The 25,329-nt window shown below is 38.1% G+C and overlaps 1 protein-coding gene across 5 annotated transcripts in view; it reads right to left on the minus strand.

The window, feature by feature from the left end:
- Positions 1–25,329, minus strand: part of LOC103722461 (ENHANCER OF AG-4 protein 2-like) — a 36,898-nt gene that overhangs the window by 9,643 nt on the left and 1,926 nt on the right. The window contains exons 3-14 of one of the 5 annotated variants that reach the window (XR_015969476.2): positions 17,856–20,003; positions 17,255–17,768; positions 16,602–16,710; positions 16,289–16,401; positions 16,030–16,217; positions 12,897–13,503; positions 12,304–12,823; positions 12,066–12,164; positions 11,878–11,973; positions 11,533–11,720; positions 4,449–4,666; positions 3,043–3,529 (exon numbers count right to left, since the gene is read on the minus strand). Coding sequence is in view for 1 of the 5 variants with exons in the window: in XM_008813031.6 (XP_008811253.4) it covers positions 11,906–11,973; positions 12,066–12,164; positions 12,304–12,823; positions 12,897–13,503; positions 16,030–16,217; positions 16,289–16,401; positions 16,602–16,710; positions 17,255–17,768; positions 17,856–20,003 (4,366 nt within the window). In the remaining 4 variants the exon portion in view is untranslated. Of the gene's footprint in view, positions 1–3,042; positions 3,530–4,448; positions 4,667–11,253; positions 11,324–11,445; positions 11,721–11,877; positions 11,974–12,065; positions 12,165–12,303; positions 12,824–12,896; positions 13,504–16,029; positions 16,218–16,288; positions 16,402–16,601; positions 16,711–17,254; positions 17,769–17,855; positions 20,004–25,329 lie in introns of those variants that run through there. The other 4 variants (XR_001880358.5, XR_015969475.2, XR_606475.6 and 1 more) reach the window with 4 other exon arrangements.

Below are 25,329 nucleotides of genomic sequence, written 5' to 3' on the forward strand. Positions count from 1 at the left end.
CCTCACCCTTTCAATCAATCCATTTCTTATCCCTCTTCCAATGCAATCATTAGGTAACCCGTAACTACATAGTTCTAACTAGATACATCATAATTGAACTACACCGCTAGCAAATTTTCTCATCTACATTGGCCTTCCTCTACACCGCCAGCAAATTTTCCCATCTACAGTGGCCTTCCTGGCACATCACATTTTACATTATTTTCACCCAAGTCTTAGCAATAGGTTTTGCAATCAAATAATGATCTAGAAAAACATCTCAACCTCATCAACTCTATTTGTTTTTTTTTTTTTTGCCTACAAATCAACAATATTTGTTTATCTTTCCACCTCTTCATCTGAAATATCTTAGAAATCCAAATGATAATGATGTAGTCTCAGGACTCCATCTTAGACATAGTTTATGTTTTTTGTTGTTTCTATGTTTTTCATCTAAAGCCATGTTTAGGCTTGGATTTTTAGTCGAGTCATGTACTAGTACTGCCAAGCAAAAAGGATCCACTTAGGTGCGATACAAAACCACCACACTTAATTGCTTGAGCCTTAGCCTTTCTTCAATACCCACGGTCATCACTCATCTCTAGGAACGGAGGAGGATGGATGATAGTCTTGAAAATAGAATTGTGCATGCATGGAAGAAAGAAGAAGAAACCCTAGAAAGATAAGTGCCACCGTGGGCGAAGCCTTGAGAGATCCTTTTTCTTCTACTTTCATCCTGCTTCTTGACCTATTTCTTATTGGAGCCACCTTCTTGACCCCGTCATCCTTCATCTCGATACCTTGGTGAAGCGCGGCCTGAGGATTCTTATTGGATTGGAGGGAACAAACTCGCAGAGGTAATTATCCGACTAGTTCGATCACCATCTTTTGCCCGGCCCTCGTTTCTTCATCCATCAATCATTATCTCCACCCATCATCATTACCATCGTTGCCATCTATCACATCCTTGAAACCCTAGTTTACTGGCAATATTTTTTTATTGTTCTGTTGTGGTTATTTTCAGTTTGCTGCACTAGTTATATTTCATTGATTTGGCTTCATTAATAAAATATTTACCATGTTCTGTTTTGCGTTCACATACCTGTATGATAATCTTTTAGGATGATAAGTATTTGCTGAAGTGTCTAATCAATCGCACCATAATTGATTATTATGAAATCAATCTACACCTGTAGTAATCGATTATAGATTGCACCAGATAATAATGAGCAAACACTAGGCTACTAATTATAACCGGAACCGTTTAGTGTGGTATATCAACAGTAGACTATGGGCCTAGTAAGTTTTGAGTTCTATACGTCTAGCTATAACACTTATCCCATGCCAGAATCAAAATTGGCCTACATCAAGGCCCATCAGCACTCCTGTCTCTAAGCTATCTCCAAGTTATTTTTTCACATACTTAATTTAGCATATAAGACCATTTCTCCCCTCATCAATTAAAACTACATTGTTCATGCTAATCTTTTAAGAGAATAAGGGTGTGTAGGTCTAAAGTTGGATTATAACATAGGCATGAGAGTATTTCCCATGCTAGTTATCTCCGTACATGTCACGTAAGGTGCTAAGTATAGCCTGCAATGTTCTCAATGAATGTTTACCATGACAATAAAACAAATGACTGTTTCAAACAAGGTATAAAAATCAGATGGCAAAAGTGAGCGCCCCCCCCCCCCCCCCCCCCCCCCAAAAACAAAAAAAAACACACACACACACACACACTAACAAAAAAAAAATGAAAAAGGGATTTGCTGAAATGAGAATGTTGACATGCAGGCTTGGTTAAAACTAGGAAGCATAGAATGAAAAGCGAGAATACCAAAGGAACACAGAAGTGGCAGAAATTGAAGAAATTACCAAAACTTGATCAAAATATCACAAACATGTGCAGGAAAATTGTTAGATGTGCAGCTTTAGACAAGGACTTAACGATATCAGTTGGTGGTATCTATTTTTCCCAAGAACATTATGGTACCCGACCGTCCCGTACCAACTCTAGGGATGATGGTGTATTGGTACCATCTAGTATGTTTTTTTTATTTTGATTTTTATTTGAATTTTTGGATTCTCCAGCCTTTTCAAGCTCTTAAACTTTCACTTACCTTTCTTTTTTGGGTCTTGATTTAGTGATCAAGGGAGGGGAGGCCAAAATAGCAGCACTGGAGGAGGAATCTGCAAACAGAGCTGTGGTGAGAGAGGATCTGGGAGATGGCGCAAGCACACCAAGCGGTGGGGTGAAGAACTTGTCGTCAAGGCATGGAGGGGGGCGAGGGTCCAAAGATAATGCCACCAAGAGGAAGGGCAGGATTGAGGGAGGAAGGAGGTGATGGTGGAGGTTTTAAGGGAGAGGAAGGAGACAATCAGGAGGAGAGGTGTTAAGGGGAGAAGTTACGAGGCCAGATTTAAGTCACGTTTGAATGGATTAGGTTTGAGTTGGGACCCATTTATGGTGCACAAACTCAGTTTAGGGCTCATCCCAAGTGTCAGATGGGGCATGAGGAACCTCAGCTTTCCACCGTCCCTGATCCTCCTCTCTCTCTCTCTCCACTACCCCCCTTCTGCCTTAGCCTCCTCTCCCTATCTTTCTCGTATCTCTCTCTCCCTTTCTTTTTTTTTTTTTTTTTTTTTTTGACAGAACCAAGCCTGGTACCACTACATATTGGCCGGTTCCTATGGTTGGTACAGACTAGTACTCATCAACATGGTCGATGAAGGCGGTACTTATTGGTATGGTCAATACATGCCGATACCACTAGGTTTCGGCAACCCAACACCCCTCCTAGTGCCATCTTTTTGCCCAAATAATACGAGACCGATGGTACCTTCATGGTTCAATGGTATTTGAATCCATGGTTTTAGAGATGCTATTTTCCATTGAAACCCCAAGAGGGGAATACCTAGGCTAACATGAATGGAAGTAGCTCAAAAGGATTTAGAAAATCTTGATATAACAATAGAGATAAGAAAAGTAAATTGACAGATTTTGTAAGGGCACACAGCTCATATATATTTACAAAGGAATCCACATAACAAGGGTCCAGATGATGAATGCATCGGTATCAAAATAACAAATAAACATTGGCACTTAGAAGCAAGTATATTTACATATGATAAGCCTACACAAAAGATTTAGTTTCAGAGTTTATGTAGTAAATTTTCACTGTTTCAGCTTCAAATTAAAACATGGTGAAAGATCAATATCAAGAAAAATATAGGTTACTATTATCTTTTCCCACTTCAAGTCACAGCAATAACTTTTCAATATCTATGCCAAAATTGAGACAACTAAACCAGAATTCTGAACTTGGAAGTTTAGGAACAATGACCTCTGTCCGATGTTTTGAAAATGCTCTGCAGAATGTCATGGAACTGTCCATTTCTCCAAGAACCTATGGCATTTCCAAACTTCACAGCAGCATTTGAAGCTGTTTTCATCTGCCGGGAACCTTTAACATAACTTCTTCATTTGCCACATATGATTCTGATAAGATATCTATTTACATAGATCACCATTCGTGCAGCCAAAAACCTGTCACAGTTATTTCTCAGTCCAATTTCAAGTCAAACACGTAAGTCTAGAACTTAAAAAAAAAATTCTGATCCATAGAAGTTATTATATCACAAGCTAAATGTAAAGAAATCAAGCAAGAATAGTACTACAGTAACCAGGGCTCCCCCCTTCCCCAATGAAGAACAAAAAAAAAAACTGTATAATTTTACCACCACATCCAACCTCCTAAATGAAGCATACAGGAGCACATGCAAGTGAATGCCCACATTTCCTTGAGATTTAACATTTGGAAGAATTTCATATGAAGAACCATGCATTGTTAATTAAAAAATCAGGGGCAGAATTTGATTGTTATCATGTACTATATAGGTTTTAACTGTCCATTGATAATTTTTTTAGGCTGAAAGTATTCAATCATTATTGTGCGTCAGAAGCAGCTGTGAACCAGGCTTTGGTAAGAGCAGGCAACTCAAGCTCTAAAAAATTAAAGATAGCGAGCACCTTCTAAAATCATGCAAATTCTTATGACATTACTAACAAATTACTTTGCTTCATTTTCAAGATATACACATCATAAGAACTTTAAAAAACAAATAAGAGATTCAATCTTGACAAGGATATTGCTAAACTATAGTTGCAATAAGAATTAAGTAAAACAGCATTTAAAAGAAGTAGGAAGAGCAGGAGCAGAATTTCAAAGCGAGTATAACAGCCAGAAGGCTGAAGATTCCAGCAACTAAGAGTTTAATGAGCAACTATGACATATCCCAAAAACAATTTAAAGTAGACCAAAAATCTACCAGACATACACATGACAAGCATCTAAAAGTCTTTGGACTTTAAGAATATCACATCTAATGAAATTCCAGGGTAAAAAAATGTAGCCTGTCATCACATCAACATATATTACAAAAGAAAAGGGAAAAGAAATACTGACATAAACTGAATAACTGCAGCATGCCAGAAATGTGGATTTCTGACTAGAGCTTTGAACATGTGTATTACTTGTTGTTGACAAGAGATGGCCCTCATATTAAACTCAGGCGACCCACAAAAAGAAAAGTTATATTTGCAGAATGGCAATTCATGTCTTGCATTCCATAGACAAGATGCTACAAATTTAGAATCTTGGAAACCCCACAACAAATGAAGGTCCTGGGTATAATGATCCAACTTATCATCGCATTCGCATATGAATTACAAATGAAAAGGCAAAAAATACTGAAATTAACTGACCATCTACAGCACCACGAAAATATAGATTCCAAAAATTTATAAGATGACCCATGAACTCATACACAGTTTTAGTTGGTTGACAAGAAATGGCCTTGTGACTAAACTAAGATGGTCCACAAGAAAAGAAAAGAAAAGAACAATACAGAAAAGGAAATACAGAATCACTTACAATGACATATTCTACTGATCATTATGGTGCCAAAGAATACTTATCTATATTCATATGCATAAGCATGAAAATGAAGATTACATATTCTTTAAACGAAAGAATGTGGAAGTGTCCCAAACTGCCTGATTCGGAGCCTACCGAGCCGTGCTGGCGGCAAACCGAGACAGTTCAAGCATTCAAAACGAGAAACTGCCAAAGGGGGAGAAGGAGAAGGAAAGAGAGGAAGAGAGAAAGGGAGGGAGGAAGGAAAAGGGAAGAAGGACCGCCGGAAGGCCGAAGCAGGGGATCCACCCTCCAAACCCCTGTTTATTTCAAATGAGGTCCGTTGGGCCCTTTTTTTTATTTTGAAAATTTTAAGTGAAGTCGGCAAGGGGATTGCCTGACTTCACTTCAAATTTTCAAAATGAAAAAGGCCTAAATTTTAAGTAAAGTCGGCAAACCCCTAATCGGCTTCATTGAAAATTTTCAAAATAAAAAAGGAAGCCCAACGGACCTCATTCGAAAAAGGGGTCTGGAGCCCTTCTTACCTCTCCCTCCCCCCTTCTCTCTCTTTTCCTCTCTCCCGTTCTCCTCTCCCTCGCCATCTCTGTTGCATCGGTACGGGCCTAGCACAGAACAACATGGAGACATACCGAACCGTGCCACCGGCCGATCGGTACAAGCTCCGGTCCCGGCACGGCAACCCTTGCTAATGAGTTTTGGACAAGTGCCCGAAAATCATGTAAACTTTTTCTCTTTTTGACAGAACTACGCTGCTATAATATGTAATAAAAGGTACTTGACATAAAGAATGGCCTTGAACAAGAAAAGCGTGGAAACTAATAAATGTGTAGCATAAGGAAACCCCAAAGAAAAGCAGAATGGGACATAGCAATGTGTACAGATGCATATGTAAACCACTCAAGCAAATTCTGATGTGATAATATGTGGGTGACAGCAGACTCCCAACTTCAGCAACCTAAGCAACAAAAAACAAAAAGAGTGGATACCAGATAAAACAAAAACAATTCCTTAAGTCTAAACCTACTTGATATAATATTCTTAAAAATTAAAACAGACAAAACAGAACATCAAAAGATCATACAAAGCAAAAAGGTAATGGACTTCAGTATTATCAAGCCAGGGCATGTTCAATACAATGAAATACTATAATGGGCTCAAACACAAGATTGGTAAGTTTGTTTTATAGTTCACTATTTTCCAACTTCTGATGGCTCAATTTCACATCTACCATTGTTAATTCTCCGTAGCCTTACATGTTCTGTATCAATAGGCAGAACATGATTTCTTTTATCTACCAATTTATTGTGTTTCTGTTTCTATTCTAGCATCTAGAAATATTGGAATAGTGTGAACATAATCCCTGACATGGTTACACGACACCTTAAAACACATATGTTACGAGCACATAGACAAAGAAGCGAAAAGATGGAAGGAAAAATAACTTAAAAATGTAGTAGGACAAAGCAAATTGCTTAATTACATTGTACGTAGTAGGCAACACAAACTTGAAGCTAGGCTGAAGAAATTGCAACTTTGAACGGTTATATAACCCCCCAAGAAAATCGGTTAATGCACAGTTCTAGTAATGAAATAAAAACCTCTTAATGACCGCTATGATTGTCAGACACCTGAATGCCTAATTCTTCGCAAATATTAAATTTTCTATAACAAAAAATCATGAAATACAAGCCAACATTTGCAACCCATAAGCTTCCTCAGTTTTTTTTTCTTTTTTCAACTAAATCATACTCTGGGATTTGGTACCATGTCAGAAATTATTATTTTTCTATTCATAGCTGATCAATTTAGCAGAACATGTTTACATAAAAACATAAAAAAACAATGTGCACCATGCTAATTATGTCTAGGAAGAAAGACATAATTAAATCACTGGAGAAGACTAGAGGATCTTTGCAATATTTGGGCCATCAACCATCATTTGTTTGTGTTTTAGAGGTAAGGGTAAGTACATAGGCGGTAGAAACATAAACACATGTCCCTTCATCAGGTTCAGAAAAAAGAGGAAAAAATCAACATATGATATACATGATGTAACCATCACACCTGCATGTACATGAAACATAGAGATATGCTTCAAGATCCCAAGAACCAACTTTTGAGGGGAGACGAAAAGGCGTTCTTCCATGAGAATAGTTCAAGCAAAACAAAGCCACCAATACTTTGTTTCTAAACAAGAAAACAGGATTTGATTCCATAGACTTGCATTTGCAAATCAGCTAATTAAGCCATAATCAGTTCCTAAAGAAATATGAGGCCATGGTATGCCATACCGTATCGAACCGGACAGTACAAGGCGTACCATACCGTACTAGTTCGATACCAGTATATGGTATAGGAGGCTTACCAATACTCGGTACACCGAATCGGCCCTTGTATCAGACGTACTGATACGGTGACTAGATGGCACCGAAACGGGACCTAATACCAAGACGGCGTAACTTGTATGAGGCTCTTAAAAGTATGTTTAAAAGCTTCTATTTCTGGTTGCCATAGCATATGCAAGGTGCGCCATGCCTGGGGCAATTGTAAAAGGCTTCGGCAGACAAGTGCAATAGTGCAAGTTCGAGTCATGGAGCAGGCACTACATGCTAAAAAAAAAAAAAATTGCCTAAGGTTAGGTTTATCCCTAGATTGCCCGTCCTAGGACCCTAGATTGCTGGGACAATAATTGGGTAATGGAACTTTTATAGCATATGCAAGGCAGAAAAAAAGACATTGGAATGGTTTTAATTTTCATCATATATATTCTACCACAACTAAAATACCTTGATTACAAATGTTCTCACTAGATACATTTACTTCTATTAAAGCTTAAATGTAGCACCACAAATGCATTTAGTCAAAGCTTGGTCTCAGAGTCCAAATACACATAGCAATTGTTAAACTCAACTATCACACTGTTAGTCATGTTAAAAGTACTTTACCTATCATCAGTGCCATTATTCCCCTAAATCTTACTTCCTTCCTGTATATTGGTAGGTGTATAATTCACAGCCTCCTCTCACAAGTTTAGCAGAATGGTACCCAAATTCTAATAATCTTACAGAATGCTCTTTTATGTTTTTCCCAAATGTTTTAAGTAGTAATACTAGAAGAAAATCCAATACAGAATTCATCTCATCCTTAAATTCCACAATTTTACAGTTCAAACTACAGTCCACAACCATAAAAGAGCTACCAGGTGCTACATATCCCAAAAATTTAAAAGAGTACTGTTAATCAATGAGACAGAGACAATAGATGATGCCAAATGACAACAGAATTTGCTGCAGTATATGTCATGTTAGCCCTAATCTGTGACCATCAACAATCATCACCAAGGAAGCTAATTATAGGAGAACCACTGGAGTAATAAGCTTTATTATAGGAAGATGTTTGGCAGCTCCTAAAGTCTTGTTAATTTTTCAGCTCAAATCTACAGAAGCGCTAGTTTGAGATGAACAATGATTTTGGATTGGATTTTGCCCACTACTTTGTTTTGAATTTTCACCCAACAAAAGAGTAATTATTTGAATAATCACATACTAACTTCGACATTATATTGTTTCATGACCAACTAATATTAAGAAAACCATTATTTCTCTTATGAAATGTCCAAGGAGCTTCAGAAGTTTTACAGAGTTCTTCAGTAATGATTTCCAGTAATGATTTATCTATATTATGGTTTTAGCAGAATGAGATGCTAATGGGCTATTGCCATATGAATCATGACTCCAAACTGAAGCTAGTGTTTTATGACCAGTAACAATGACAATTTTCTAGTTAAATTTAACTACACAACCATTTTAAAAAAAATGCTTTTACGTGTATCCTTTTTTTTTCTTCGGCACCAAAGAAAAATTGACAGATCTAATTCTCCATACATTTGTTTAACTGTTCTAGTTCCCTGGTCCAGCTGAAGATTAACATTGATCTGCTGTGTCAGCAGATACAAGATATGTATATAGAAGGTGTAAAAAGATTTGGAAGGGAAGGTATTTTGCCAGGCAAGGGCTAGCCACATGTATGAGATCAGATTAGGACAGTTGCATCATTTATGGGCTAGCCACATGCATGAGATCAGATTAGGACAGTTGCATCATTTATTAAGGGCATGTTTCATGCTGCTTAAATAAGCACTTTTAAAACTTTTAAAGCAAACATGTGCTTCCTAAAAAAATAAGTGTTCTGGTTTCTCCTTTGTGAGGACTCTCAAAAAATTAGAGGCAAAACCAAACTATGCCGGAAGAAAACAAACTAACAGGCTAAGACAGTTGATTTCTTCATCAAATTCAGAAATTTTGTGAGCTCCTAACATGCTTCATAGGTGTGATTGCAACTCTGGAACAAACAAACTTTGTCAGAATAACCATATAGACATTTTGGCTAGCAATTTGATCATGTTCATCAAATTGCAAATGCTAAACTTGCACACAGAGAGATTCCATCAACCACAAGATTAGCACCTAACTTACATAGGCTGCTAATCAGTACCTAAGCTATCAAAACAGTATGTCTGACAAAACACACCAAATACATCTATATCGAGAGACATGATAGCATGCTCTCAAAAAACACGCCAAAAACATTTTTTTAGAATACCCCTTATAATCAGCACTTGATAGGCTAACATTACACATGTTTTGCATCGGAGAGGGTGGCAATATAGTGCCTATGTTGTTCGGATATACAAACTTTCAAAGAATTTAAGGATAAACAAATGCTAACTAGGACTTCAATGTTCCATCTTAAACTGTTAAAATGGCAATACTATGGGCGAAAAACATGTTTAAACTTTTAAATATATTATTATGAACATGCCAAAAATTATGAATCCATCAGGATATATACATGTATATACTACAGATGCAAATACATGCATCTAAACATACATACATACATATATAGATACATATTCTGGAAAATTCTTAAAATTAAAAAAGCCACACCGATACCAACCACATTTATGATGGCAGGCTGATATCATCAAGGCAGCTAAATTATACAATATGTGCATTCAATAAGTTCAGGTCAATTAAGTGTATCTGTATGTATTCCTATGCATGCACATCAATCAATTCTTTGCAATATGAAATAGTATCAACCATTTCAATATTCCTTGATGAGTCCTCAACATAATCAGCATTCTATGATATAGTACATAACGTGCATGAAGTTTTGAATTATTGATTGCCGAAGATACTCCCTTCTTGCAAAGACTCCCTAATAGTCGGATTTTAACTTACGGCATCATTGATCATGATCTACACCATTAAAGATGCCTAAAAAACGAATGTCAGTATCCTACCTAAGCATCAACTAGGTGCAAAAAATGGACTGTAACAAACTGTTCTAGTGCCCTAAAAATACAAGATAGGGCATATGAACTGAAAATCCACGCTGTTGATCTTGATTTACACATCTTAAAACATCTATAGACCTTATTTCAATAGGTTTTGATACTCAGATTATAGTAAGAAAAATCATGCCATTAAAGCCATTTATGTTTGCCCTCTATGCATAGGTTAGAGACCTCCACAAATAGATGGTTTTCACAAGCATTTTCAGTGGTGATGATCATGACCAAATGCTGGAGAAATGACCCATCATTGATTTTTGAATCATTAAACTGTTTAGTAAAAATTTAAAATTTATTGTGTAGTATAGATTTTCGTTCTCTCTCTATATATACACATATGGGGATCAATCATCCCACTAGAGGTGGTCTATAAATAATGTTTAATGTCATGATACAATGTATTATCTTTAGGGCAACTTGATGCACAAGCTAGGGGTATCTAACAAACATTTTTTTTTTTGTACAAAGGCATTCTAAATCTTCTAAATCATATGTGATGCTTTAGATTCCCATTTTTCAACATGGATCATGTATTTGTGATGGTTGTACAGCCCCTCCCCCAACCAAACACATATATACTTGAATGTGCGGTTGCAATGGACATATATAATGACAATTTTCTCTAAACAAAGAACAACGACGAAAAACATGTGGAACAACTTCAACCAAGATGAGTTTGGACAAAGAGAAACTAAATTAAGAACCTGTGCATCAAAAGATATTGGTAGATTAATCATGAAATGTGGACAGGCTGGTGTTTGATCAGGTCTCACCTATAAAAAGTGGAAGCTCCAAGTCCAATGCAAAAACTAATGCATGCCTAGTTCAAAGCTAACTATCTCAATCAAAAAAAGGCAAAAAGTGGGATCACTTCTGCCTAGTGGTACCCAAATTACGACAGTATAAAGCAAAACAATCTCCACACATATCATTGTTTGGCACCAAACAATCAGCAAAGAAAAAGATCCAATATACCTCTGCAAGTAAATCACATATTTTCTCCTCATCTCATGCCTATTTTGCTTCCACCCAGATATTTCTACTTCTGCAGTTAATTAAACTTGATTCAAAAAATGCCTCTAACCATCAATGTAGAAAAGGTGCTTCATCAACTAAGACAGAAATATTCCAGGAATAAAATTCTTCTGAACAGTATGACCAACAAACTTGTAACTGAAAAAATGTTGTATTTAACTCAGAAGTGTACAAGGGTCAGAATCACATTCTCTAATTGTGTAAATAACATGGGCTTACATTTAGCAGCGATTAGCCTGCTTGATGCAATTGTCAAGACAAAATTAAAATGTACAAAGCCTTGCCAACAGGCAGTTCTAGATATTGCCACCATCTTTAATGGCAATTGCCTTTTTCCAAGGAAAGTTCCTCCTCCACAAACATCAGTGTTGCAAGTCCCCAACTTCCACATGTCATACAGCCAAAAGCTGAAACATAATAAAAAACAAAAAAAAAGAAGAAGATATCTTTTGCTGTGAGATTCTTCTACAAGAAATTCTTTCAGCAGAACATAATTTATAACTTCCGAGAGTACTTTCAGAAAATGAAGTACACAGCTACATACTATTAATTATTAAAACTTACCACAAACTAAACACTACCAAATTCACCATTAAGCTGGCCTCCAACAATTAAGAGGAACATCAGGCCTACATGACAACACCTGGCGAAGACCATGGCCTGGATAAATTCAAAAGACACCAAAACAATCACAACGTGATGATAATAAAAATTTGTCTTTACCAAATTCCCAACTTGCAAATCAAAACAACCTGGAACTGAATCTCCGCCAGATGGCATAAGAGTATTCAAAGGAAGCTGAAAACACATGGAACTTGAAGATGGTCTTTCCATGTTAGGCCTCAAAAATCCTACCAGAAAAATGTCAAACATATTCAGAGTTTGACCATCCTAAGTTAACTACTAAAAAAGCTGTTGTTTGTTTTCTTTAACAGGCTTGTTCAACCGGGAGAACAAAATATTCATTTATAAGCAACATTTACCACATACCATCCTGCACCAAAGAAGCTGACGACCCTCCAGACACCCAAGCATTATGATGATTATCTGGACTAAAATCCCCAGAATGCACTCTCCATTGTTCATCAGAAGCAAAATGCCTCCGACTATTAGGATGAGATGACAAGGTGTAAGGATTACACGACTGCTGCATATTTTGTTGACTGATAGCATTAACATGTGAGAAATGATTTGGTGGTGTTTGTGCAGGTGGAAAGGGATGACTTGGGGGTGTTTGTGCAGGGGGAAGAGGATGGTAAGGTCTTTGGTGGAAGCGCGCACTGCCCTGTTGAAGCTGGTGACTGGCATAGGAAGATTGAGTTGTTAAATACATGTCATTATGTCCATATTCATATGGCCTCGAGGAACTAAAGCTGGTTATAGGTTGTGTGTTGCAAATGCCACTTGTCATGAAGTTAGCAGGCTGCTGCAAAACCACTTCACTTTTCAAAGCAGCATTATCCTGGCCCTGGATGGTAGCATTTGCAGTCATCTGGGCTAGTTGATTGCCCTGCATATAGAAGACAGAGGTTAAAGATACTATATAAAGAGCATGAATACAGGCTACCAGTCAATACACTTACACTTGGGGTCCTGCTATATTCTTGCATAGAAGGATGATATAACAATGATGACGGGGATGACGACACCATGGGTGGGGGTGGCAGGAGAGATGGCAGGGGTGGTGCTGCAGATAATGGTGGGGGTGGGGGTGGGGGTGGAGGAGATGGTGATAATGGTGGTGGTGGTGGCGGCGGCGGTGGTGATGGAGGCAAAGGTGGTGGCGGAGGTGGAGGATCCAAAGGCAGCGGAGGTGGATCCAAAGGCAGTGGAGGAGGACCCACAGGTAGAGGGGGAAGCTCAGTTTGATCTGCCAATGCAGGTTCAAAAGCTAAGTCAGAGTTCTGATGCTGAGGTTCCAGTTTTATGTGATTATTCCCTGATACACTTTTCTCATCTTTGGATAAGGCAGACACATCTTCCATTTCAAGTTCACCATCCACATCCTCCAGTATGTGATGATGTCTGTCACTTGGAGTAAAAGCACAAGCATCTAGCTCTTCTGAAGCACCGACAGCTTCAACTACCAATTCATTGCCAGTATCCTTGCATGGACTACCAGGAAGATCTTCATCCTCATCGCCAAAAACATTGGATGATAAAAGTCCAGGCAATTGAAAAGTTGCATTGCTGAAAAAACAGAATAAGAAAATATGTAAAAAGATTCAAAGAATGGCAGCACAAAGAAGAAAGTAATCAAATGATAAAAGAAACCAATAGTTTCTCAATAAACAGGAAACAAGTGTCGCATAAAGATCAGAAAATTAGATACAAAAACACAATAATGAAATTCAACTACACATGCAATCACCAGTCCAGCATACCTGACAGGACAAATGAAGAATATGACCTACAATCTTTTCTTCCCTCTCTTTGGCTTGTTCTCAGACTCAGACTCTCCAACTGAGAAGTGAAGGATTTGAAACTCCATTGTGGATTGGTATGATGCGTGTATGTTGAATGACTTTGCAAATAATGAAAGAAAAGTGGGGTAACCTTAATAACACGACAACTTCTATAAACAATATATACACACATATAATTGTTTACTATATACATAAATAATACATAGAAACAGAACATACATGTGAGCATACGAAAATGAAAACAAGTTATATTCAAGAGAAATAGCTTGGACTTTAGCTGGGAACCTTCTTTAGGGCACTTTGTTGATTTTTTCCTCCTCTTTCCAATTTTATCTTTTATGAAGGGTGGAAACAGGGACCAAAAAATCTCTATTTAACTTTTTTTTGTGTGTGTGGGCTCATCAAATAGAAGACAGTTAAAAATTAATGTGCATCCAATTGAATTAGGTACAAGCCCACCATTTGGTGTATCAAATCTTGATGGAACATTAGCTACCATGATATCATTATTGGGCACTTAACAAGCTAAATGCTGGTAATTGTATTGAAGCACAACTTATGTTTTAACTCTTTGCTTTTATTTCATTTAATAGATATTGATTTGCCATCAAACCATAAGCTTGAGCAAGTGCACACATGATTGCCAGACTGTTGTGCAGAAAATAAATGCAACCAGATGAGGGGGATATGTACTTTCATTATAAGATGTACTATTGACCAAACAAATGTATGAACTAAGGTCGGCAGAACTGTCCCGAACCGAAGCGTCCCGAGCCGCACCGGCCGTAGACCGGAACAATTCCGACGACGAAAACAAGACCGGCACCGGAGGGGAAAACAACGAAGGAAAAAGAGAAAAAGAGAGAGTGAAAGAGAGCGGGAGAGGGAGAGGGAGAGAAAGGAAGAGAGAGAAAGGTCGAGGCCGGCCGGCGGAGGCCGAGGAGCCGCCGCGTAGAGGAAGGAGCCACAAAAAAGGGGCTCGCTAGAAACAGGGGCCGGAGGGGCCTCTTTTATTTTTAGAGATTTTAAGTGAAAGCCGGCAAACTCATTGTCGACTTCACTTAATTTGTTTTAAATAAAAAAATTAAGTGAAGTCGGCAATTAGTTTGCCGACTTTCACTTAAAAACCTCAAAATAAAAGAGCCCTCTCCGGCCCCTGTTTCGAACAAAATAGGAGATTGGAGGAAGCCCCTCTTCCGCGACTCTCTGGCCTCCACCTTCTCTGCGCGATAGCTCTCCGGCCTCCACCTCCTCCGCGCGACAGCTCTCCGGCCCTCCGCCAACCTCCCCCTTCTCTCTCCTTTTATCTCTCGTTCTCCCTCTCCCCTGCCTCTCCTACTGTGTCGGTACAGACCCGACAGCACAGCGCGGGCCCGTACCGACTCGTCCCGTCGGACCATTGGTACGGTACCGATTCTGCCGGCCCTAGTATGGACTCTATAAAAATAGTGCCAAAAACATAGAATAACAGAAGTGATCTGCTCAATTTTCTTGTTACAAACAGAACAAAATGGAAGATTTCATTCAACTCTCAATTGCAATATTGTAATGCAAAGCAAAAGATATAACGCAAAGTTTAATTTCACTCTTCATGGCTTCTCCGAACCAGATGAATTGCAAAACTAACGCATTCTAGATCTCATTCCAATGTTGATTTTTAATCTAAAATAGGAAAAATCATATCTTCAAGTACTAGTGTTGCCAAGCATGTTGGCCGCTGGCCACCAGCCACTAGCCAGCATGGCACATGCCAAGCAGTGCTAAAATAAAAGTGCTTAAAAAACTTAATAACTGCAAAGTTAAAAAAAGGGATCTAAGTTCATGAGGCTCCCACCATTTCAGGGACTAGGGAGGGTCAGATGTAAACAGCCTTACCACGCATGCATAGAGGCTATTTCTATGTTTCGAACCCATAACACCCAAGTCACAATAAAACAACCTTATCATTCCACCAAGACTTGCCCTCTAATAATTTAAAAGGTATTTTTATGATTAAAAAATAAAAAAAGGAATCAAATAAATGCCATGATAATCCAGTTTTGGCGCTCGTACCACCCAGTAGAGTATGTGCCACCCAACGCAAATGAGCATGAGCCAGCACTTAAAATCTAGGTTCAAATTATGAAAGACTAAATTCCAAAATATATCCATTTTCATAAGAAAATCAGCCGAACCTGGTATTCAATCAAATGGTAAATTTTGTCACTAAACTAATGAACTGGATGACTGGATAATATGAAATCAGCATATTAAAATGGAAGGAATTCGATTAATATGTGCAATAAACTACCTTCCATACTCATCAACAAGCATGCCTTCCATTTCTCTGATCGGATCATCCACGGAACGCTCAGCTCGAGATGGACGTCTCAGAAAAAATCCAGCATTCGTGTCATCATTTGGAACATCAATTTCATCCATGTACTGACGTAGAAGTGATTCAGGCAGAATTTTTCTCTCAAGCCACAACCTTAAGACCTGTGGAAGAAATAGTTTATTCCTTCAAAAAGCACAACCTCTTATTAATAGAACATTAGTAACACAATTACCTTGAGACATTGGCGACGATTCTCACGAGCACCAGCTCCAGGTGGAGCAGCGCCACCCAAAAGACGTGGTAATGCTGCTTGCACAGTAGGAACATATGAGGCTCCAGCGATTCCTGATCATTTTTAAAAAGACTAAGATTTTTTAAATTAAAAAAAAAAAATCCATCCATTGGTTATCTTATTAGATCCAGAAGCACACACCAAAAAGTAGAATCGTAGACTTCCATTATAAACTATGGTTTCAACCAAAATTATATTGATTGTAAACACATTTTCGTGGAAGCCACAGGAGTTCTTCCATAGATGCACCTACCTTTCTGGTTATGTGAACATTGGGTGATAGAATCCACAAGGAAAAAGAGGTCAACTTTACGATGAAAACTGGGTTCACACTCTAGCTTCCGAATGAGAAGTTCTACAATCTGCATAAGGCATGAACTTTACAGTGAATGAACATTAACATGTATAACAAACCACAAGAAAGGGGAGAAGCATAACTTATTGATGCATAACCATTACCATCAAATCAAGGAACTAAAAGGTACAAAACTTTATTTTGAAAAGAATTCATCAAGTAAAAATAATTTTAAGCTCAAAAGAACTTAACAGAACCCCTTATTTTGTCAACAAGCAAATTGATAAACTTGTCCCACTAATAAAACCCAAATTATCAATCATTACCAACCAAAAGAATGCAAGAACTGTCAGAAAAACCTAAGTTGAAGGACGCTTGCATAGGATCCTTATTTGATGCAAGAAAATATAAAGTGCCACTTGAAAGCAGATTGATCACATAAAGGGTGTGAAGACACTAAAATAACACAAGCTAGTGCATGTAGCCAGCTTTATCAACATGTGGTGCATCTATTCCTCCCCCCCCCCCCCAAAAAAAAAAAAAACAGAGAGATGGGAGGGGTGAGAGATAAAAACATTTGCAATAACACATGATCCTACAAGTAAGCTTACCTCACCAGCAATGCCATATTTGGCACAATCAATGGCATGACGGGTTGCACGTCCAATACTTTCCTTTGTCCTTGAAAGTGTTTCTAACATTCCTTCCAAAGCATCACGTGCAACAGCAGCTTCAGTACCGCCACTCAATGAACCCCCAGGTGGTCTATATCCAGGACTAAATTTGTGCTCATATTCTTCGAGTTCTACTTGATTTGTTGATGACAGTTGTCGAGCAAGTATGGATGGAGAATCAGAAGGTGCGGAAGTTTCTTTTGCATCCATTTGAACAGAATTCCCTGATGACAAGGGAATGGAAGAAGCAGGACTTGGGCTTCTTCCCTGTATCACAGGCGGTGTCGAGACTGAACCAGGAAAAGCATTTTCACAGGGTAGGCAATGAGAATGTGCCTGTCTCCTCTTTGCTTGAGCAGCTGCAATAAGATGTTTCATTGACTTGAAGGAACCTGTATATTTGCAATCAGTTGATAAACTTGCAGGTTTATCTTCTTTAGCAGTTTCTGATCTGCAATCAAAATCAATTGACTCAAGGAATCATACACCAAACTTATGTACAATAACTAATAAAAAGGATAAGTACCAATTTACATACCGTTCTCCTGCTAAAACATCCTTCTCAGTGTTATGCTCAGCAGAAAAAGTAATGACAGACCTATTTTCAGTGACCTCAGATATCTGCACATCGGATTTAGAGTTGACCTTCACCATCTCTGACTTAGACGATGACCTATTCTTTTCTGCCATAGCTTGATTATGAGTGCGGGTTAAGCTCTCAGCAGTCTGGCTTGAGAGTTTAGATGAAGAAGTTTGTGCTTTCTTTACCAAAACTGAACTTGAAGTTCTTGGTTGGGGCTTGATAGATTTGTGCTCTGACAACTTTGTTGTATCACCTGGGCCAGCAGATATTTTGGGTGAAACAATGGTTTTCCTGACCTCACTAAATGAGGATTTCTGATATTCTGGCTTCCCAAATCCAGAAGCTTTTTCTGCCCTTCTCTCTGCGATTTTGCCACGACAAGGAGACGAAGAATCATTCTCAATTTTAACAGGTGATGTCCTATCACTGGAAGACTCCTCCTCTCTTGTAAAATCTGGGTTTTTAATCACGCCATTGTTAACGTTTGATGGAGGATCACTGCATCTTCCTAGCTGTGACTGAAATTTCTCAGTAGGAGCTGATATGTCTGGTTTTACCATAATCAAATTGCCAGCCGATTGTTTATGAACTGGAGTTTTGTGCCCTTCCTCTTCATCATCATCATCAAATCGACATGACCTCCGTCTGGGGCGAACATAGGTTTTATCTCTAGCACTTTTAGTCTCTGAATTTGATGCTGTCTCCAATTCATGACAATGTTGTTTTGATAATGGCGGGCCTTGTATGGGCATCCTAACATTATGCATTCCTGTTTTAGAAACCAGATGACTATCAGCTTTCAGAGTTGTAGCAGATTTCTTCTTACTTTCTATGACCTCCTTACTTTTAGCATAAAAATGAGATAAATTGCTATTTCTTGAGCTCTTGGTTATTGCACCACCCTTGTCTGCATATTTTGACTTTTTAGCTAGCCTTGAATCTTCATTGTCATCCAGCTTATGCTTAGTACCACGAAACTGGGACCTTTTCTCCCCAGATCCATCAGAAGATGGTGACCTTTCGGAGACATGTCCCTTAGAAGTATCTTCCTCTTCCTCCTCCTCCTTGCTAAGACCCCTTTGTAATGTATCTTTTCCCGAATCCTCCTCTGATTTTTTCAAACACTTTGATCTCTTTCCACTTTTCACATCAGCATCTAATCTTGAAGCTTTTTCGGGTCTAGCACCATCACGTGAAGCAATATTTTCATATATGTGCTGTTTTTTCCCCTTCATATAAGAATCCTTCTGCTTTTTTAGTGCAGGGCTTCTTTGTACTTTCAGGTCATTGCTGAGTTCTCTTTTTGATTTAGGAACCACCTTTGCTATGAGACGGCCATTCTCTACAACTTTCTGTACATTGCTTGCATTTTTCAAATGAACTGATGTTGCCACAGGTGGAGAACCCAGAGGCCCGCTGCAAGACAGGTCCCCATGGCCTCTTTCCGAATCACAAAGATGCTGATATCCACTAGCCACAGAGCCCTTTGGAAGAGTCTCCACCATTTCAGCTTTGGAGCATATTTCCCTGTCATTACCTTGATTGACATCAAGATGAGGACTTGTTAGATTATCTTCCTTCAGGGAAGGACCACCAGAAGCTGAATTAGAAACTGAAGCTTTCCTTTCTAGTGGCTCATGTATACCATCAGTATTTGAAGCTTTCTTCCTCCTCAACTCAGACAAAACTAAAGATTCTGTTCCACTTAAATCGCTAGGCTTCAAATCAGAGGTCACGTTCCCCTCATGACTCCGTGAACAGTGCTCCAAGCCATGCAACTCATCACTAGAGTTCTCACTCTTATCTCTTTCGTTCTGCTCCACTTTTTCCTCCCGATTTTTTAATGGAAATGTCTCATGGTTATCTACTAGATCCTTGCTATCTTCAAAACAATCAGTTTGGGAAAATGCAGGACCAGTGGTGGTCCTGTCAACATCCTGTCCAAGCTCACCTGAACTTTTCTTGTGCAGTTCTTCAAAAGCCCCACAAATCTCATCCACAGCACGGGCAAAATATTTGACAGTTTTACCCTGACAGCGAGCTATCAACTTACTTCTTGATTCCTTAGTAAATACTTGAATATCAGCTGGTGCAACAAAAGCACTGCAGAAGAACAGCAAACAAACATGATCAGTTACAGGGATATATAGAGTTGGCCAAACAGGACACACTCTTAGACCAGACTCAAGTACCCTTTGACAGAATTCATAATACTAGGAAGAATGACATATGAGAAGAATCAATAAACGAATGTGAAGTACCATGTCATCAGCACGGGAGCAAACTTTCATATGAAGACTATTTATCTATCAAGGTTTGACAGTAAACAATAATAAGATGCAAGAAACATGGAGGAAACCAATATTTCTCGGTGTAACGAACCAACCATGTCCGAAGAATGACTAGAAGATTTCGGTAAATGGTCACACATGAACAAGACTAAGGTAGGGAAGAAGACACTTCATTTGAGGTCACTTACCCACACAGTTTTCACGGCATGCATCAGAAAGCTCTCACTTCAGAAAAATACCATACATGGGCACCGCAATTATAAATTAAACAAGATTTAGGACCTGACATAGACTTTTCATAATACACATAAATCTCATTTATAACCCTATAAATCTCAGAGAAGAAAATTAATATCACTTGAAACCAGCAACCTCAGTTTTTCTCAGTATTGACTAACCGGTTTCCAAGTAAACTGAATCATGCAAATATTTGCTGTCTCAGTATAACATAGATCTGCTTCAGATAACTCCTGAACTCTTTAGGATGGACTGCTCGTCATATTTTAATAATAAGAGCATGATACATGCCGAGAGAGAAAGTACAAAATTTCTCTTCCATCTTGTCTCCATTTAGAAGAATATCATATATTAAGTACTGCAAATAAGAACCATAATAAAATAATGTTCTAGAAAAATGTTGGACGATTTATGGTCAGTCATTGAATTAATGCAATACTTTTTTCGTGTTTGCATGATTTAGAGCCACTTCAATGTTATAAGGAGAAATTATTCTGGTTCCCGAAGTGTGATCCTGATCTCCAAGTAGATTTTGCGAATTATGATTTCAAAGAGGTTTTGCATTCAAATTCGCATAGAAATTTGAATTTAATTATAAAAGCATCAAAATAAGTCAATGGCAGAGTTATCAACTAATTAAGTAGTTAATTATTATAAATAAGGCAGACACTTCAATAACTAGTGCTTAAAAAAACAATAGTCTCTGACATCGAATACTTTTTCAAGAACCAAGCCGGTTCCATGGTTAATAACTAATAACCTCTAAAATCCATAAACCACTAAAGTTTTCTGATCTCTATTTACGGAATGTCAATTTTTAAACTAGAATATGCAAACCTCCATATGTACATTCATGTGTCATGAATACTCCATTTATATATACATAAATTTAGAATAATTCTTCAATCATAGTTATCCTGATTCTAAATCCCTGGAAAAAATTAAAACTCTCAAGTATATTTAATTTGCCAACATTTCTAGCTTAGTGGCCATCCCACCATTAAAAATTCAAGTGTATGGATATCCATTTTCCAGGAAAGCTGATTACTGCAATGACCAACATCACTTGTCTTGTAATAACAATCTAAACTGTACCATCCTTTTCGGTAATGCATGGGTATGAACATAAGATTAGGAGACAAAACAAAATGTTTGATTAGCTAGATAGCAAAGAAATATCGATTTTAAAGCCTTTTTTTGGACAATCTACTTTCAGCTGTCAGAAGGGGCAACTTGGTTCCTACGATACAAAAGACGGTAATACGCAGTATATATTGGTTACCTAGGCTTAATATGAATTAACCCAATTTACTGTATAGAAAAAAGAACTGTCGTGTTGCAGCAACATTAACAACAAATTAAAAGATGGAGGTCATGCATTAATGCATCAACAAATATTTTTTTCATTAATGTCTGCATAATACTAAAGTTGCATTAACAATAAAGAAACCTGATTCCTAGTTGCTACATGTGTATAAAGCCCTAAGGATGTACGAACAAAGAGCTTAAGTCTAAATCAGAAGCTTTTACAAAATCCAGTAATCTCATGAAAAGAATTAAAGGCTAGGAAATCCTTAGTTCCAATTAACAAAATAGAAAAAAAATATGTTCATTTTCTCTTCATTAGTTTTAGTCCACAATGGAATATTTGGTATCTGGTACAGCAAGTTACGAAAGAGAAATCAGTCTCCATAAAATCACTCTCGCCTTAAATAATAAATTATTTTTTGCGAAAAGCAACAAATGCAGCCTAACTTTTGGTGAAGAACTACACAACTCATTCTGCAATTTGTTTTACTTCATGACCTCATGCAGGCCTTTTCTTTCTCTTAAGTGAAGGTCCATCCAAGGAACAGTAAATTCCTCAATTGTTTACAACATGGCCTGAACAAAGTGGTTCTTACTACTTATGGAGTATTCTGTATTTTGAATTTTACTATAAGAACAAAATTTAGCCTTCTGGCATGTTCTTTTAGGAGAAGAAATCAAACATAGATCTCTTACAGCTAAACAGCACCAAGAAGATCAGCCAATAATAATCTAATTAACTGACTTTTTTCCTTTTTTATTTTCCATTTTGGGGCTTAAATAGCACATTATAGCATACAGTAAAGTTAAACACCATAGCTTTTTCATCTTCTCATAATCAAATGGCCCTTTGGCAACCTTAAGACCACCCATACACTTCATCTCTCCATCTTTCATCTTTCTTGCCTTTTCCTCTCTCATCCTTGTTCTACTACCAGCAACAAGTGCCCATGAAATGAAGGCCCTCTTTATCTCCATATGACACTTCCCTCGTACCTCTATGATACAAAATGAAAGCCCAATATCAAGAGGAAGGTTTTCTAAAAAACTTAGGGTGAAATGGAAGCGATCTCACATAAAATATTATGATGAAGGTTAAAATGGTCAGAAACTCAGGAATGGAAAAGAGGGATCCAATTTCTGCTGTCGAAATTTTCATTTTAAGTTGGAACAAGCCCAACTCAGCCCCTGGATCTACCCATGTCCTCCCCTTCCACTTCTGCCCTTTGCATATCTTGTTCCCCCCTCGATGCTTCCTGCCACCGCTCCTCAATGGTGCACCAGGGGAGGAAGGGGGGACAACCCTTCCAATTGACCTACCCCATTGCTGGGCATTGGGATCCCTTGTTTAGCCCTTCGCCCTTCTTGCTGCATCATTCACAGAAAGGAAGAGGGGATAGGGGACAACAATGCGAATGGCTTTCAAAGAGGGGGGAAGGAGAGAAAACAAGACAACAAAAAGAGAAGGGAAGTGAATGAGGAGGAAGGAGGCAGCAGTTTAGGTGCCTCACCAAAGGAGTATACAAGAATTTCTAAGAATAATCGTTCATATGCTCCTTGAGAGCAATTTAATTTATTCACCGATTGTGAAATATGTGATGCAGGGATTAGCAAGATTATCCTCTAATTTACATAGGTTCTGCAATCAGGATTAAAAATTGGGACTCTTGAATTCTCTCAAATTGAATTTGAATAAAAAAAATCCAAACGAGGGGGTGTCGCCAAGAATAGGTGTTTTTACTAATGTTGCTGCACACAGCACACAATATGATAAGGGTCCCACATTATGTAGAACCCCAACCTAGTAACCTAGTCAAGGACAAGATTTCCAGAAATTCAGAATGACAAACAAGTAAAACTAAATTTCATAAACAACCTTACTATGCAAACCGACACAACAACAAATAAATTCATTGGATACGCTAAACTAGTTCAACTCTGAATGACATTATTTTGCGGCAGTAAAACATGACTACAAAGTGACATAGGTAATGACCCTTGATACAAGAGCTCCATCTTCTTACAAAACCAAAGGACGCACAGAAAAAATGGGGAGAGGGGGAGAGAGACATGAGGCCAAAAGATGGTATGGTTAGATTCATAGTTATAGTCAATATCAGAAAGCATCAAAGAGAGAACGCGGAAAGACAAACAAATATATAGACAAAGAAAGGTGAAGCTATAAGATGAGTGTGGCGAGATTCACAAAATTTAGCATGGTTCCACACTCAATACTAGAAATTATCACCTCTTAAGCGAAGATTATTAGGAAGTTAGACTAAACTGCATCACTCTTTCCGTTTTTTAGTCCAATTGTCCTAGATCCCCTCCAATCCTACAAGTCCCTGCCACTTCCTAGCTCCTTATTACACCGTTTGGTACCTAGAATCATACTTCTCCATTCCTAAATCAGAAGTATGATAATTTTATACACTACCCTCCCACTTTGGCCTTGCCCTCAACCCAAATCCTCAACCTTTTTTGTAGCACCTTTGGTACGTAAAAGGCCCTCCTTTGGTATATAAACACAGCATAGAATTAAAAAAAAAAAAAATGGTACTTTATCTACAATATCCAAAAATACCTCATTAAAATTGCATTCCAAGAAAACCTCAAAACCACATGTATGCTTCCTGTAACTTACATGCTTCTAACTTACCTCCTCTTTTTCAAAGACTTACATGTACATGGATGTTTTAGTTCCTAAACATTTTTCACTAAGCAACCGTTGACACTCGGACAAACCAACGCATGATACAAATGCAAGCCAACAACCAGTTGGTCCTCTTAAATTCCAACATGAACCATACGCACATCATGCATTCAAAGGATATATACACCTCCCATCAAGCAAACTCTATAATCAACCATGCATCAAAAAATGCATGATACATTGTGCATACACCTCAATCATGGGTAAGTGGCAGAAACATCCACTGCTGATCAAGAAATGAAGTGTTGCACTTTTCATCGAGTGATGAATGAAACCACAAACCAACCAAAACTCATGGCCCCAAACAAGAAGAGAAAAAAACACTCCACAAGCAATTGTCTCCATATTCTTCTCTGTTGATGGGATCCCAATAGCTTTTATTTACATGAGATAGGGAAAGCAAAATATTGAACTAGAAAGATCATCAGTTATAACTACTAGGGAATTATATGCCAACATTCAATTACATGAAGTGCTTGGGAAGTAGATAGTTGATTCGTGTTCCATGAAGTACTTGGGAAGTATATAGTTGATTCTTGTTCTTATTGACTTTTAGGTTCTTCTTGCTGATTTAGACTCACTGTACCAAATTTTTTGCACTCTAGCCTAAATTTCAACCTTGAACTTGAACTTGGCTCATAGAACAAATGAGCCAATTGCAGGCCAAGTTAAATCTGCTAGCACTGTGTCAACCCAAGATTGAACATTGATCTTTGGGCTTGACTCTAGCTTGAACTGAGATTGAACACCACCGGATATAACTTGGCCAAGTCCAAACAGCTTAATCTTCAGCTTGACAAACACAGTTGCAGCCCTACCCCATCATCGCAATTAAGGTGGGAGTCAGCTTAACCATGTTAAGGTATGTATTATGCTCAAA

This window comes from Phoenix dactylifera, chromosome 10 (assembly GCF_051530095.1).
Source record: "Phoenix dactylifera cultivar Ajwa chromosome 10, Ajwa_hap1_PhDact_Kaust_v1.1, whole genome shotgun sequence".
NCBI lineage: Eukaryota > Viridiplantae > Streptophyta > Magnoliopsida > Arecales > Arecaceae > Phoenix > Phoenix dactylifera.